This window comes from Sabethes cyaneus, chromosome 1 (genome assembly GCF_943734655.1).
Source record: "Sabethes cyaneus chromosome 1, idSabCyanKW18_F2, whole genome shotgun sequence".
Taxonomy (NCBI): Eukaryota; Metazoa; Arthropoda; class Insecta; order Diptera; family Culicidae; genus Sabethes; species Sabethes cyaneus.
Genome location: NC_071353.1, coordinates 164569906 through 164587360, shown reverse-complemented (window position 1 = coordinate 164587360; position 17455 = coordinate 164569906). Strand labels below are relative to the sequence as shown.

The following is a 17455-nucleotide window of genomic DNA, read 5'->3' as shown; positions in this document are numbered from 1 at the left end:
TCTAGCAAGACAAACCGAAAAAATTCGGGAAGTTGCAAAGGACCACAATCTACCGTACAGTACAGTTTCGCGTTATTTTTGGAAACCACCCAAAACTAATAAGCCAGGACCAAATACTTTTCTTCTTCTTGAACTTACTTACTTTACTTACACCCCTATTCTGTATTTCGAACGAGTCTTTATTTCGTTCGACTTGCTTCGAACGAGATGTTTTGCCCATTTGATTTTGCTGGCGGAAATTTCGTTCGAAAGAACTTTCGTTCGAAATACCAAGTAATTCGAAATATACAATAGCGGTGTTAGTTGGCTTGCTGTTTTAAGACAAAGCCTGATGAACAAAGTTTCTCCAATGCACTCGGTTGAAGGCCAACGCTCTCCAATTTCTCAGACTCGCTCCACCTAGTTAAACCATCTTGCTCGCTGCATCCCTGGTCGTCTTATTCCTACCGAATGTGAGGCAAATACTTTGCAGGGTAGTTGTTTGTACACTTGGTTTTTCATGTGCTATCCTGGAGACCATCACCTTGATGAAGCCCTCTGCGTGATTCGAATGAACTTGACTATCTACTCGAAATCCGAACACAGCACTGAATACCATCTATCATAGATTGAATCAGTTTAATGAGCTTCCTGAAGAAGAAGCTAAAATTGATTCTAATCCCAACTGTCAACTCACTCAGACAGTTGCTGAGTACAGTACAAGATACAACAAGATCACTAAATCGCGAGAACTGCACACACACACGCCCACACACACACACACACACACACACACACACACACACACACACACACACACACACACACACACACACACACACACACACACACACACACACACACACACACACACACACACACACGCACGCGCGCTCGCTTTTCTCTAAATAAAACCAATTTTGTTTCACTGACCCATAATACTGGGAGCATTGACCCACAATTCTGACCAGGTTTAACGGGAAACTAGCAGTCATTAACTTTTCGTCGTTCAGCCCAATTTCGAAAGCAGTTTTTGGGCCCAAAAGCGGGGTTCTGTTTATAAAAATGTAAATACTGCATTCTTCTTGCCAATCTTAACACAGCGAATATGTTTTTATGAACAGAATTTTTATTTCAAACAAAAAAACTGCTTTTAAAATTGGCAGAATCGATGACGACTAATTTCACCTTAAAAGCGGCCCATAATACTGGGAATGGAACATGCTTACATTTTGTTGTTTTGCAAAAAAGTGTGTGATTTTGGAATAAGTTTGCCTACAGAATATCAAATTATGATATATTTATAACCAATTAAGTTATAAATAAACTGTAAATTATTTAAATCGGTGGTTTTACCAATAATTTTGTAGCATCATCATGCTTAACTGGCTCATAATACAGGGATGACTGTACTAAAGTTTCAAAATAAAAAGATTTACTAAAAAACATCGACATTTCTTTTGATTTCGAATAATCTGCCAATACCAGTGTTTTACCGGTATTACCGGTATTTTCTACACCAATACCGAAATACCGGTTTTCACCAAAAGCGCCAATACCGACAGCCCTAGTAAAGATGTGAAACGGTAACAGTTTATATCCATGGCTTTGCTTTTAAAGTTTTTATTTTGGCAACACTGGATGACGATAGTGCGCAATTTCGTTTTATCGTAGAAAATATATCAATTGCGTGTTGTTGCGAAACAGAGACAAATTAGACTAACGCTAGTGAACGATGCTACCGGGCATCGATCTACTAAACGCACACGACCGCATATCACTAGATAATTTCTCGATCGGTATCGGTTCATCTATAGAAATCAAGAGCATAGATCAGTTGAGGCACGAATGTAATCAGTCCCGTTCTCCTTCCCGTTCGAATAAAGGCTCGGTGTCGCAAAGCTAAGTGTCCGCGTATATTGTGTGGCCGTGCTGATCCGGCCCAAAGTTTTAGTATTGAGCAAGTGTAATCTATCATTTATTCGCGATTTAAAATTTAGTGACCAGTAGTGCTACGTTTTCTCTTTTTATTAAGCCTATGAAGTGAACTGTGATAAATCGCTTAAATATCAAAAATTGCAAACAAAAGTTGCATCTATTGTATATATTCTAAGTTGCTTTCAGCCATGATTTGGTGCTGTTCGTTGTTGCTACTGTTGTTGTGAAAGTTATTGATGCTAGTGGTTATTCTTTAAATCGTATCGCAAGAATGCCTTCGGATTAATAGCTGCTAATAACAGTGAAATTAAATTGTCCTGCCCTGCGCTGGTATCATACTATACGTTACGCAGTACTCTGCCATCGGCGTAATGTTTACTAATTGTGTTTCATACAGATGGTAAGCGATCGGTGCCTTAAGTTCGAATTCAAGGCAAGACGTAAGTAGTTTGCGGTGGACTACGGTATTGTATACCACTGGTTGTGTTCTGAAAGCCAATAAGTGATATCAAATGTTTACAGCTATCTACCTGTGTAGTGTGTAGACTTGTTAAATCATACATTTTGGATTGCAGCTTAACCTAAGTAGTTAACCAATAGTTACGAATAATTTGTCTTTCGCTAAAAATCCGAATGTGGCAAAGATTGTTTTTTTTCCTGCTATACTTTATACTGTGTAAATAGCTGAAATCGAGTTGCGGGTACAGTACAGGTATTTGTGTTTTGCAAACAATTACTTTCTTAGCCAGCTGTTCTTTTTGCAAAACACTTCAACAAAGCTTGCAACTAATTAACACTAAAGCATTAATTGAGTGAGCGATATGCTTATTGAATTTTATGTGTAATTGGGTTTTACCCTTCCTTCAATGCTTTCTCAACTTTACCCACCTCGTTCCACATGACAGCACTGTCCCCAATTATAGCAATCCTGGCACAGCTAACCAGTGCATTTAACTATAAGGGTCATTTTTGCACTGGCAATAGGCCTTATCGGGATAATATAGAATTGTTTTCCAATTCGTTGTTGCATTTCGGATCCTAGCCTAAAAATCCCGTCTACGCCTCTGCTTTCCACGGTAGTAGTAGGCTTTGATTTGCGCTTCGGCCATAAATGCGGGCTTCGCATCGCAGCAGCGATTTTCTTCTTTACATCCCCGTAAAAGCGAGATTTCAAGTTGAAGTTTAAGAGCGAGTTTACATAATACATAAAATTCTCTTCTTTTCGTTGTGTTACGGATGCCGGAGAACCACTACCGTCCTTCTGTTCCTCCGTCAGCCGCTCCTCCGCGCTTCATTCGCCGCGATGCCCTTCCGCAGGAACGAGGAAAGGTTCGATTCTTTGCTGATAGTTAGTACGCGGCTCGATTACCACCGCGCCCGTCCGTCCGTCCGTGTGTCGTCCACACCAGCCCAGCCGGGCCCGGTGTAAAGAGAAAGAAGAGAAAGGAAAACGGAATTTAATTTCAATACTTAATGAGGTGTGGGATAACGTCTCCCATTTCCATCCCGCGGGCCACCACCATCGCACCACCGCGACGGCCGCGGCCGGTTCCCTCCTCGGCCATCCATCCATCACGTTTTGTTGCTGTGGCTGGCGAGCGCACCAGCGGCGATCGTGAAACCAGTTTGTTCCTTTTTTCTTCCCGGCTCGGCACGATCAAGTTTTGCGATAAAGAAAGATAAAAAAAAATCGAAAAAAAAGTTTCGCTTAAATTCTTTGTTGGGCGAGTGTGCGCGTGTGGATGCTGCTCGCTCTGCTCGCACGGTGTTCGGGGGTAGAAGCCTAGGTAGATTCTAGCGGAGGAATAGTTCTATCCGTGGCTGCTACATCCTGCTTCGCAGGAACGAGATTTCTATGGGCTACAACGTACCGCTGCTGGTGGGTAGGAAGTTTTCAAGGCCTCCCCTAGGCTTCGGTACCATCCATCTGCACTGATGTAAGAGAAATCGATTCAATTACTGATTTGTTGGCTTATCAAGCTGGGAAACCGATGTAAATTATGTATGTGGCAAACATAGATAGACAGTTTTGGTTTCCAGAACGACTTACAGTGCTGTTTGCAGTTAAATAATTGTCCAACTGCCATGATTCCATGCTCACCGGACTTTGATAAGCAAGGCACCTACGTGTAAATAATAAAAAAATAGATCAAATTATCATACAATCTCCAAACCTTAAATAAACCGTTTCATCCCGGCCCCCAGCTGAAATTATTCTGATTGTTTACATAATCATGAATTACTGTCATGGGAAAGAAATTGTCCAGTTTGTTGTCTGAACGAAACCACTGGCTTACTGCGACCGTGAGTTATTGTGTGAGTTCCACTCTCCAGTTCCATACGTCAAATATTAGCATTCTTTTTTGTGTCAAGATAAGCTCCGAAACTGTCAACGATAACGAACATGCGGCCGAAAAATTTATTCGCATGATCGAAAAGAAATGGGCGATAAAACCAATAACGACGAAAAAACGACCAAGCAGCTCCACCGTTCGATCGTCGAAGTCGATCGAACTGCTCGAATTAGCTCTGTCTGTCTCTCGCTCCCCCCCGTTCGTTCGGTTCGGGCTAGAACGCACTGCACTGCAAACCCTGGCAATCCCGAAGAGCGGCAGGAGAAATTTTCCTACGAAATTTTCAACTCACTCTCACGCCCACCTCCTCGCGCTTCGGAGGCTCCCGTCCCGGGTCCCGGCCCGATCTTCGGTGTTGTATTTTTTATTTTCTAGTAGCTTTTCGATATTTTCGCACCCGGTTCGGGATTCGTTCGGCTCGGCTCATCGGCGATCTCGGCAGCGGATCGGCTTTCGTTGTTCGGCTGTGTGTCGCGAATCCTCTCCTTGTCGTTGGTGGCGCTCGCACTCTTTCTCTCGTTCGGCGCCGCGGATCGCGATCGGTTCGCATCGCAGTTTGAACGCGGCCCGACACGGCAAGCGAGATAGAGCCGCCGCGCGCCAGCACGGTACACGGACGACGGGCGGACGAGCATTTTCCATCGGACCGTGGGCTGTGGTGCTGGGCTGATCGTGGGGCAACTATTTAAACGATCGCAGGCGATCGATTTCGTTCAGTCTAGTTCACACGCGTACCTGAGGTACAATTTTCTGATAACCGAAAGGAAAATCTTTCTCCTTTTCGTTCGTTTTTTTTTGCTCGATTTTATTTGTTATCCTGTTCCATGCAGATCCGGTCTAAGATTTGTTTTTGGTTTGAAAAAATAGTTTCGTTTTAGTTGAGTAATTTGGAAAACAATAAGAACTGCCGATTTGTTAAAGCAAGATCAGAAAAAAAACTTTCAAATCACCAAGTGACTTAAAAGAAGATTAAGTGATTTGAGGAAAAACAAAAACAAAAACAGTGCGGAAAATAGTTTTAAAAACAGTTAAGTTCGAAAAAAGTGTAACTTTTTGACGCGATGGCCTACACCGGACTGGTACTGGCACTGCTGACACTGCTCCTATCGGTGGCGTGTTACTTCAAGATCCTTTACGAGTGGCATCGAAAGGTACGCGTGCAAGCCGTCCGATCGGTGCGCTTGCCGAAGAAGCTCCAGGATCATCAGTCGCCGGAACGCGAGGAACAGCAACTGGTAACGGTTTCGCAAGCTCCCGGTCCGATGCCGTGGCCGATTCTGGGCAGTTTGGCGATCCTCGGCAAGTACGAGGTTCCCTTCGAGGGTTTCACGGCGCTGGCACGGAAGTACGGCGACGTGTACAGCCTGACGCTCGGTTCCAACCGCTGTCTGGTGGTGAACAGCCTCGAGCTGATCCGGGAGGTGCTGAACCAGAACGGGCGCTACTTCGGCGGCCGGCCGGACTTTCTGCGCTTCCACAAGCTGTTCGGCGGCGATCGCAACAACTGTGAGTATCATTTTTGCCTTTCCTTTCCCATTCCTGTGTACCTTATCTTGGTGTCAATATTTGCACTCTGCTCGATGATCGCTGGCAAAAGTGCAGGCGAATTGCAAATCCTTGCTTAGAAACATTTGCACGAAGCTAATATTTGTGCGGGAACTAGATAAAACCGAATAGTTCGGATGAGTTATTTGAACAAAATCCGACGGCATTCATAACTTTTTTTAAATTGAATCAATTGGCAAAGCAAAAAAACCCTCTGACGGAAGCCCCAATTCCAACCGAATTGGGATCATTTGTCGGTAGCCTGATCAGGCCACCGTCGCTCGGTCTCGGTCTCGGTACCTTTCCCTTGTTCCTCTCGGATTTTTTTTCTTCCTTCCCATTATAATTTGTTTTGGGCATCATTTTCGGGCTCAGGCATTTCACTTTCTCTCGTGGCCCAGATACCGACGGACGCCCATCGCTGCCACCCGCCCAAAAATGGCTCAGTTTGTTCCACAAATGTCCGTTTCGTTGTTGTTGTTGTTGTTTTTTGTTTTGTTCGGTTGACTCGTGCGAACTTCAATCCCGTCGATCAGGTCGAGAGAAAGATTTGCATCGGTGCCGGTCAGATTTCACTAAACGTATCAATCAGCAGCAGCACCAGCAGCACCAGCGGGTGATTAGCATTCGTACCGACAGAGTGTACCGACGCTAGGCCACAGCAAGCAAGCAGGCAAGACCTGAATGAAAGTGAAGTGCCTCTCTTCGGGTGAGTTAAAACGCTTGTTTTGTGCAACCGACCGGGTGCGAACCATTGAAGCATGTTGCTCTCAAAATGTCAGCTTGATTGGCTGGTTGAAAGCGAAAGTGGACCGAACCGGAGCCCGGATCGGCTGCAGCAGCTACTGCTGCTACTGCTGGTGGTGGTGGATAGGTCTGCCTGCTCCTTCCGTTCGATCAATCGATCGATCGATCGATCGGTGACCCTGTTGAGTAGCGAAACACCCGAAACATTGGAGACGGAGTGCCCGTTTTGTGAACCGTGGGGATGTGGAAACTGGGACTTCGCTTTGAGAAAATTATTGTTATTTAGAGGTATTGAGGTATTTTGAAGTTAGGTATTAAGTGAAGGCGAACAAAACAGTATAAAGTCATAAACTTGGAGTTCGTTTTGTTTGAACGAGGTAAATCTTATTCGAAATTATTTTAAAATTCAAAGCAGACAATTCGATAGATATTTTTTTTAAATTTATCCTGAGAAATAACATAATTTTTGGTCACGCTGTGCATTTGTTTGTGTGCTGTTTGTTAAATTTGTGTTATATGTATTACTAAATGTTTCATTTTTCACTTTACGTTAAAGATAAAATCAGCTAGTCAATTTTTCATTAGCGTTATTGTAGGTTAATCGCTCAATAGTGTCATCTTAATTTGTAAAAGGATGTAAAAGTTTTCAGTGATTTTAGGAAAAATTCAGAGTCACTTAAAATCGCAAAATCCCAAAAGAGAACTTAAAAAAATCGATATAAGTTTATACTCAACTGAGAGAAACAGTGCATAAATTTTCATCACACATTTTTAATTTTCATTTGTATATTAACCTTTTTTAAATTTTATTAGCATTTATCAATTCCAAATCAATAAAACAATGCTGGCATTAGACTAAAAAAAAATCAATCAAGTTTTCCATGAGCGGGAAGTGCCGTGACTGTACTTTAAATACTGCTAACTAAATAATCAAAAACATTGCCTGCTAGATTTCATTCGCATCTTTTGAACCACTTTCATAGCTTCCCGAAAAGTTCATCGTAGGTTCTTCGTTTCTTTAGAGCTTATAATTTTTAGTTTACTTTCACGTTTATAGTTGATGGCCATTTACTCACCTTCCTGTACGTAGATTTAACAAGTTTTCGAAATTTTAGTACCCTGCTTAGGATCAACCTTAGTAAAAAACTAATTTACTAAGTAAGCATTGATGTTAAATACAGGATAAATAAAACGACGAAGATACTGAAAGTGTGAAATCACTCAGTATATTTTTAAATTCGTTTTAAATGTACATTCTTTTACTTTACTTACATTTCATTTGCCACATTTTACAACTTACAGCGACTTTTTAATAAATCTTTTAATAACTTGATCTATGTAGAAGACATATGTTCGCGGGCTTTTACAAAAATGTGTATTTTGATGATATGCAAATGTTTGTAGAACATTATTATCGTCCCAATTGGCCTCGAGGTTCGACTCTGGTCTACACTGACGTACCCAGCCATAGACAGAAGGTGGGGCACCGACCTTTCAGAAGCAACCTATCGTAGGCTGGCGGATATATTTTTGTACCATTAAAAACTACGAACTTTCGGACTACACCATGAGCATGTTTTACACTTGCCCTAGTTGGAACACCTCAGTGGCCCTAAAATAGGATTTGAAATTAGTCATTAAATTTACACTTGAAATTACAATTTGCAAATAAATTCAAACTTGGATTTGGACTGGAACGTAGACTTGAAATGGGATTTCAATTCGGGTCAATTTAGGCTTGAAGCCTGTCGTCAAATTAAATTAAAAATTGGACTTTGAATTAAACGGATTGAAAATGGATGAATGAGTGTAAGTTAAATTCTTGGGTCTTTTTCAACCCCAATGCATAATGTGTTACTTTTTTTGCTGTGCCTCTTCTAAATGTCGCTAGAAGCTGAAACTCCCCCACAATACTAGTTTTCCAATGTAAGGAAAAGTCAGAAAATCTCAAGTCTCTAACATGCTCCACTATCGAGTATCGAGCTTTGTTAGTATACCGATGGGTCGAAAACGACCCCAATGCACTAGGAAGGTTAATCGTTTCTGCGATCGGTTTTGCAGAATGTGATGGAGCATTATCATGCAACAAAATCAGTTTGCGTTGCCTTTATTTACACTGATCATTTCTTGTCGGTAGTGTTCAGTATTACCGGTTACGCCAGGTTTGAGTAACTCATTTCAAATTTTGCTTGGCTGAGACTAAAGAAATGACATCGGAGCTCAGTCACTCGCGGCCTCCTGTCATCATTAAACCTGATTTGCTCAACGATGATTGTTGTGCGTGACTCTGTTCAAAGTTGCTAGGAAAAGTTCGAACAATATTTTTTCGAGTTCAACATTTAGGCGATTTTATGAACTGTACGATACAAATTTGATTGCTTGGTGTTTTCGTTAGGCAGCACGGATCGATTTCGTGATGATACGATGATATTTGTTGCCGTTTGCTTGCAGTCAATATTTTCTGCCGCGTTCATCGACTGATACTCCGCAAGTTTTCGAGCAAAAGATTCAGAAGGTTTCATCGAGATTCATGCCCACTTGGTTTCGACGAACCGAAAATGAGTTATCTGTCACTTCTTTAGTCAGATTCTTTAGCCGCGAGTGACTGAGCTCCAATGTCTTTTCTTTAGTCAGATTCTTTAGTTTCTACGCTCTTCGTCTCTCACGTCAGAATCGCCATTTTTATATGTTTTTTAAGCAAATGGTTTCACTGTACCAGCCCGCTAATTCGACAAATTCATGGCCGGAATCTTGACTCGATATTCCGGCAGTCAAACCAATGTCAGTGCGGATTTGAAATGTCGTATTGTTTACATCCAGTAAGTATGCAATAAATTTGTTTTATACTAAGTATAGAGTAGGGCGGGGCATAAGTGCGATGTTTGAAGTTGTCATCAATTTTCGTGAGATATAAAGAAGGACAACAACATAATATATTTTATAGTGATGCAGTAATTCAATGTCTTCACATTCAACTATAAATCATCTGCGATAATAGTGTTTTGCAAAATAAATTCTTTTTTCTTCTGATCGAGTGCAGATTCACACTTTTGCCCCGCTAGCGAATACCGCGGGGCAAAAGTGCGAAGCTCGAATCCATGAAATTAGCACAATAGTAGCTAACAAAACCATATTATCTTCAATCTGCGTTATGTTTCGGTAAGGAATATTCTCAATTTGCACCTTTTCTATTTTGCGCTGGTGTATTGCAGCCTCCGTTAGATCGAAACTTTTCCAAACGTTTGTTTTTTGTTTCATCAGCGGAAAAACATTGTTTTTCTTCGGCCAACATCTGTAGAACACACAGTTTCCTGCAGATCTTCCAGTTCTAGTATCTGTAATATAGTGCCTAAAGCCACAGAGAACAGACATTCATCTTGATCTTGCCGGGTGTGTAAAGACCAGCCGCCATTTTGAAAGTAAGTGGTAATGCTCCCGTTGTGTGGCGCTCACATCGCTGAGTCAATGCTGATCAAAGCATTCGTCACATTTTCACCAAAGCATTTAACAGTTGCTACAGCAACTAGCATAATGTTTACTCAATCAATCAACCCTGAAATATAAGTAAACAATATTTATCACTAGTATTGATTGCTAAATGATTGAATAATTGCTTTTTAACCCTTTCCACAAACTGTTTCTGTGAATAAACAGTTTTCTGCATTTTTGGAAAATGAACATATAGATGGAGGAAGCGGAATAGCGTGCACACGATTCTCGCCAATGAATCGAATTTAAAACTTGTTGATAGACCAAAGGACATAAATTACATACCCGTTCGTCTGCGCCAAGGGTGGTTGCGGTTACGAACTTGGTGTTAAATCATTGGTGTACAGACTGACAAAATACCGTGAATAAAGCGATTGCAGATTCGAGATATAAATGAATGGCATCGAAGAGGCAATACTGGATCTTTTCTGGCAGGTGCTCAGAGAAAGCTACTACAAGTTCTGCTGCGGTGGCGTTAGACGGTGCACTATGGGTCAGAAATTGAAATTTCGGGACAAATATATTTGCGGTTAAACGGCGTGTCTCAGCTCAATGTACTCTCCGGCGACTTTTTGAATGAAAAAATGATGCATCTTTTGAAGGGGTCGTCCAATATTTACGTGTTACTTTAACAACAATTTAAATAATAACTTTTTGAGTAATTTTTTTTTCACCTTTTTGGTTTCAAAATATTAAAGATAAACCAATTTCAAGTATTTTTTCAGAAGACATCAAACTTCCATCTTTTACCCATTTTCAGCAATAGACCTTTGTTTATAAACGACCCTTTAAATCACATTTCTTCTTGTAACATGTTTATTTCAACAGACAGCTCAATGTGATGTTCTAGATAACATTTTGCACATAAAAGAGGAATATTTTTGCTGAAAGCTGTTTTGTTTTTTCTGCATTAGTTAATAAGATATAACTTCGTGAATCGCACTTTTGCCCCGCTAGGCGCTTGACGGGGTTAGATTAAATTACGGAAAAGCGAAATATATTTTGTAAATTCTTTTCACCGTATTTTCAAAACAGATATGTGAGTGATGTAAAACGCTGCTACAATTCAACAAGTAATATCCTCCTGTTGATATCATATTTGCCGTATAACGAAAAATTACATCAAAACCGCCCTAAAATAATATTTGCACATGACTCAGCAACTATGCTTCGTAAGCCGTGAGACGTGATAACGGAGTTGCAACGGCTAGAACGATTGCAACGACAGGGCCTGACATAGCTTAGCTAGGGTCAGTAATAAGCTGAGTAGGCAGCCCAGGCCCTAGGTGAAGGGTAGTGACGGTGTGAAGTGACAAGGGTGTTGGGTCAACCCACACAAGCAACGGATGATTCGTCAATGTTGGCAATCAAATTCCTTTTTCACGTAAACTCTTGAAGCGATCTCTCTCTGCTTTAGTTTGCCGTTCACAATCGATCAGTATTCCTCAACCGGCCATAGCTTCGAAGCACTAGCAGCATTCCATCCTTTGGAAACTACAGTGACGCCATTGTCGTTGTATCACCACTCCGGTTGGTCGGGTTTAAAAAAGTGACAGCTTGCCAAGTCGCACTAGAAAAAGCTATCAACCCTCATGCTGCTCCAGAAAGGGTACCAAACTCTGCCGAAGGCTTAAACCTGGACAAAAATGTTTTGCGTCAAATTAGGCTCTTAGTGTTTCTTATTATTTACAGAGTAAGATATAAAAAGTATGTCTTCTATTCCGACACTAAAAATCTCGTAAGTCACCAAGAAAAGTATTGGTTCAACAGTTTACCGTCTCATTAGGTGTTACAGATGCCACAGTTCGTCGGAAGAAGCTGCAGAAAACACTTTCTCTGGGCAAACATATGGTTCTAGCGTTGGAGAGGAGCTGCTTGTAAATGACTTTTTTTTTTAATTAACCCTCCGCTCACCCCCGTTACCAAAAAGCTCACACAGAGAGCCCCCTGGTATCGGACACCTACAGAAACCTCAGATTAGAAGAGAACTGGACAACACACTAAACAAAGAAATTGATTTAAGCTGAGGAAAACATAAAGAGGATACATAAAATTATTTAAAAACTATTTAATGGGCGCCCAGTGGAATTTAATATTCCTTTTTAAGGGGCCCAGTATAACTATAACTAATAATAATTCTGATTAAGCTACTGGTAGAAAGAAGTTAAATTTAATTTACGATTTACTTTACATAGGCATGGTTGATACGCTCAAATTATATAATTGATTATGTTTGTCTTAAAATATTGTTTAATTTTGTATTTATACAGATCGATGTTGGTGATTTGTTTTAATTCGTTAGGCAGAGCGTTGTAAATTGAAGGACCAAAAAATGAAATTCGCGTCTGACCAAGATTTGTTGTGGCTCTATCACGCTGTATGAGATTTGCTCGTCGGGTATTTTGCAGTCTATTACCAGTGTTTAAAGACATATTATGGTGATAGTCTGGTTGATGTAAAACTTTCTGCATGTGAATAACAGTTTGCATATCACGTAAGGCTAAGATGGGTAAAACTGTGTGGCTATTATTTGTGTAGAGTTGAACCGTTGGGTAAAGTATCGGTAGTTGAAATATTATTTTCAAGCACCTGACTTGTTTTGCTTATGAGTAAAATCAAGTTCCCCAAACAGGTAGGGTAATCAAAAATATTGGTTTAGGTTAAATTAGGATACTTTTTTCGCTTGTCTGGCCGATCCAATCCTGCAGTTATTGCAGTTTCCGGTGAGCGGCTAATTTAGTTTTTCCTGCGACACCCTGAATCTTGACACTTTCCTAGCTGTCGTTCAAAATGTACAAATGTCGTTCAACAATGTACAGCTGGTTTAGAAAAGTCATTTCTAGAATTTTCATTGTTAAACACAAATCATGGCAGATTTCTTAACCACGTCAAATTTGGTGCTTCCACGGTAAATGATAGAAAAAAATTTCTGCCGATTTTTGCAAATTCCATTTCTGTATCGTGTTAGAAGCAATTGGTTTTATAGAAAAAAATTGACGTGTATTATACAAATTATTTTTTTGCGCTCCGATTTTTCAAGCCTATTTTGAAGGGGGGGGGGGGTAAGGGGTGGTCAAAAACTTTCAAAATAATTTGTAATGGCCTTATTAAAAAAAAAAAAGATTCACACAAAGAAATTAATATCATAATCCCATTAGTCAGCCAAAGAGGATTTTTTTATAAAAGCACCATTAGATATCACTAAGAATATGACAAAAGAAAGTGCATGTCAAGCTGTGCACAATTGCACAATACAATTTTTGAATTGCTTGCGGATCAACAACTGATTGACGAAATGCCGACTTGTGACATGCATTGAAAAATCAAGAGCAACAAACAACTTTTACGCCGAAAAAATGTCCGGTTTACTACGACTTCCCACAGTTAAGGTTTTAAGGTGTGTAACCAAAGCTCCACACAACCAAACTGTCGTCATTCAGTTAGCACCTGTGACCTCAGCTGAGCATGGCATTTCTCGTGATTCCAAGTGGGAAAATTTTTATTCCTAACCAAAACAAACAGTTCGTTGCTATGGGGCTGGGGCCGGTCGGTTGATTCGTTAGTCTAGAAGTTTCACAAGAAACGGTTCGCACGCGAAACCGAAACCGTCGTTTTCGATTGTTTTGTCTTTTGCTTTCCTGTGCAAGTAGGTACGGTATTTTGGGGGCAAAAATTTGCATTCGTTTTCGCGCGCCGCACGTCACCGGGCCGTTCCGCGAAACCGAGAGTGCATGAACCTGGCTCACCGCAATAGTCCTCAATGGTTGTTTTGTTTTTGTTTGGGTCAACGAATGTAAACAAGCGGTTCAATTTGCGTTTTGTCACCGTTTTGGATCGCGTGTTGATTGGGCTGGAAGAAAACTTCCAAAGGGACAAAACCAGAACGACTTGGGGAAAAAGTGCGAACAAGTAAACTACTGATTAAATGATTAAAAGCAGAAGCTGGCTCTACTCGAGCGATTCCATCGCTCGCAGCTTCTTGCGTGTCTAGCTGAGCAGCGCGAGCATAAAAATTAAATGGAGAAAAAAAGATAACCTACATTTTCTCAGGCGAGGAAAGAAGCCGTTAATTTTGTTTACATTAGCATTATGAGCGCGCTACTGCTTGGGCTTGGGCTTGTGCTGTGCTGTGGGCTGCTGTTGCCACTGTGGTTTGCCTGTCTGTCTTTCGGTGGCTTTCGTGTTTCCTCCTTTGCGCGCCGCTCGGCAAAGCAGAGACGTCCTCGATCGATCGTTGCGCGGCGGGGAGGTGGCACAGAAAAAACAACGAGCGAAACGGAGAGGAAGAAAAATTTACGCGGAAAGGAGTAGATTTCTAATTGGAGTTTCCTCCTCGCACGAACGAAGCGCACACGGAACGCGGAGGAAGCAAGGTATTAACTCGGTCGGTGTGGAGAATTTTCGGAAGCAAAAATAATTATGTATCGTGTGTAATTGATCAGGTGCGCTCCAGCTGATTGTTAATCAAAACCAGAAGGTAATTTTCGGTTTCGTTTTCTAACCAGCATTGCAGGCCCCATAATTATGGCCAGCTGGGCTGGCTGGGGGGAAAACGTATCTACATAATGGGTGCGCGCAACCGGTCTGTCTGCTGCCGGTTTCTGCTTTTTAATGGGATGGTCGATTTCGTAATACTTTCCGGGGAATCGGTTTCAAGGGCAGTCGAAATGACCCTGAATTTACCGACGAATCGCACCCTCTTAACACTACTGACACATCTCAGCCGGATCGTGCCGTTTCCGTCAGACGATTTATGGACGGGTTTCAAGGACACGATCGCTTCCTGCTGTGAGTTCCCCACCGTCAAACGCCCGTGTGCGGGACATGGGTTGCATAATTGATTCGTTCTTCCGTCGGTCGTCAGGCGCGCGCGTTTGCGAAGCGAACGCATCCTTGCCGATCGATCGCGTCATAGTCCGAATAATGACAGTGCCGAAAGACATTTGACCGTTTAATGATCCGCCGCTGCGTGTGCGCTGTGGTGTGAATCAGCCGGTTGCTGGCAGGCCGCGCGGCGGCACGCAGAATCGATAAACGAAACCAACCGGTTTCGCGTGCTTCCCCGCGCGTTTGTTACATAAAACTGTCAACCTTCGGCGAGGTCTCCGTAGCAAGCGACGAGCGCGGCCTATACCTCTACCGCTAGCTAGCGCTTTCGTTCGATGCCCAGCGCAAGAGAAGTCGCATCACACCACACGTTCTGCAGACTTCCGTAATCGGTCGTCGTCGTCGTCGTCGTCATCGGCGCCGTCATCGTTGTTGCCGTGCTGGTGCGGTGTCCGGTGCGAGAGACGGTAGACTGGCAGGCAGACAGACAGACAGACAAACGCTTAGCCAATTCCGTTTGTCGACAGTCAAGCAAGCGGTCAAGGATTTGGCCGAGAACTTGACCCCCAAAAATGTACGAAAAATTGGCTGTTTTTTTCGTTTTGTTTTTGTTTGCGTCTGACAGCAGAGCTGTAACACCGGCAGTTCTATCTCTCTAGTAATCTAGTTGGCGTTGGCTAGTTTTTGCAAATGGAAGGTTACATCCTAAACAACCTGAGTGTGATCTGTCAATACTGAACAGGGTGACGCAGCGGGTGTCCGTCCGCACGCAGCCGTAGGGTTCGTTTTGTGTGTGCACACAGGAGGAAGCATGAATAAAATTGCCCTTGAGACGCCGTTGTGCACCGCCGCCGCCGCCGCCGCCATCGCCGCCGGGTCCGGGAATGTTATATCGTGCGAGATTTGACTATAAATCGATTGCAATCGATTGGTGGCGGCGGCGGTGTTGGTGCTGCTGATGATCACGAGCCTGCGCCTGCAGAAAGCGGGTGCACATATTGACTGCCAATTGTGGCAATTTGCGGAGGATCACTTCCTCGTATCCTGCTGATTCGGTTTTGTCCCACTGCGCGTGGATTAATAATTCTCCATTTTTATTTATTTCTTGTTTTTTATTTGCTCGTTTCAGCGCTTGCTTTGTGCGATTGGTCCGCGCTGCAGCAGAAGCGCCGTAATCTGGCTCGTAAACACTGTTCACCGAGCGACGCTTCTAGCTATTATCAGAAGATGAGCGACGTCGGCGTAATGGAGATGCATCGGTTTATGGATCAGCTGGATGCGGAGGTGATTCCGGGGCGGGACTTCAAGGTGAAACCACTGATCATGCAGGCCTGCGCCAATATGTTCAGCGAGTACATGTGCTCGGTGCGGTTCGATTATAATGACGCCGGCTTCCAGCAGATGGTTCGTAACTTCGACGAGATTTTTTGGGAAATCAACCAAGGCTACGCCGTTGACTTTATGCCATGGTTGGCTCCGTTCTACCACAAGCACATGAACAAACTTACCCGGTGGTCGGCCGACATTCGTGACTTCATCTGCGAGCGAATCATCAACGAACGGGAGCAAAACTTCGGCGAAGACGAACCCGAGCGGGACTTTACCGACGCTCTGTTGAGAAGCCTCCGAGAGGATCCCGCCGTTAGCCGGGACACCATCATGTACATGCTGGAGGACTTCATCGGAGGTCACTCGGCAATCGGAAACCTGGTCATGCTCGCCCTCGGCTACATCGCCAAGCACCCAGACATCGGCCGTAGAATCCAGCAGGAGATCGATCACGTCACGGAAAACGGCACACGAAACGTCACCCTGTACGACACCGAAAGCATGCCCTTCACCGTTGCCACCATCTTCGAAGTGCTCCGATATTCTTCCTCCCCAATCGTACCGCACGTAGCCACCGAGGACACCTGCATTTCCGGCTATGGCGTCACCAAGGGCACAATCGTCTTCATCAACAACTACGACCTGAACACCAACGAAAAGTACTGGGACGAACCGAAACGCTTCAATCCGGCACGGTTCATCGAAAGCGCCACCTTAGCTCAAATCCGAACCGACCTGGTCGATTCCCCAACGGCCAAACAGGACCTAAGCAACATCATCAAAAACAACCAGATCGACGCCTCCAACGAAAACCAGAAGCAGATCCTGCGGGTAAAGAAAAACATACCGCACTTCCTGCCCTTCAGCATCGGCAAGCGAACCTGCATCGGGCAGAACCTGGTGCGCGGGTTCAGCTTCATCATTCTGTCCAACATCCTGCAGAAATACAACGTACAAACGAGCGATCCCGCCCAGATCAAGATGTACCCGGCCTGTGTGGCCGTCCCACCGGACACCTACCCGCTGGCGTTTACCCATCGCAATCAGCAGCACTGAGCGCGGACCATGTCCGCCGCCGCCGCCGCCGCCGTCACCCGTGTAAATAGGCTCCCATCGATTTAAGTGTCCAGTAAATTATTTCCTACAGTGGCCTCTCCGCTGTTAGCGCGGCGTACAATTATGTTATTTTATCAAGCAGGAAAAGGAAGAGTGAAATCACAAAACAATCAAACAGATGTTATCTAGTG

General features: G+C 43.2%; 1 protein-coding gene across 1 annotated transcript; it reads left to right on the top strand.

Moving 5' to 3' along the window:
* Positions 1-5332: 5332 nt before the first annotated feature.
* LOC128732394 (cytochrome P450 307a1) lies at positions 5333-17264 on the top strand. The gene is made up of 2 exons (XM_053825643.1): positions 5333-5777; positions 16009-17264. The coding sequence occupies exons 1-2, from the start codon at positions 5333-5335 to the stop codon at positions 17262-17264; spliced, it is 1701 nt and encodes a 566-aa protein (XP_053681618.1).
* Positions 17265-17455: the final 191 nt, after the last annotated feature.

Coding starts and splice junctions, on each gene's coding strand:
- LOC128732394 (XM_053825643.1), top strand. CDS start 5,333: ATGGCCTACACCGGACTGGTACTGGCACTGCTGACACTGCTCCTATCG. Junction 5,778..16,008: donor CGGCGGCGATCGCAACAACT/GTGAGTATCATT, acceptor TGCTCGTTTCAG/CGCTTGCTTTGTGCGATTGG.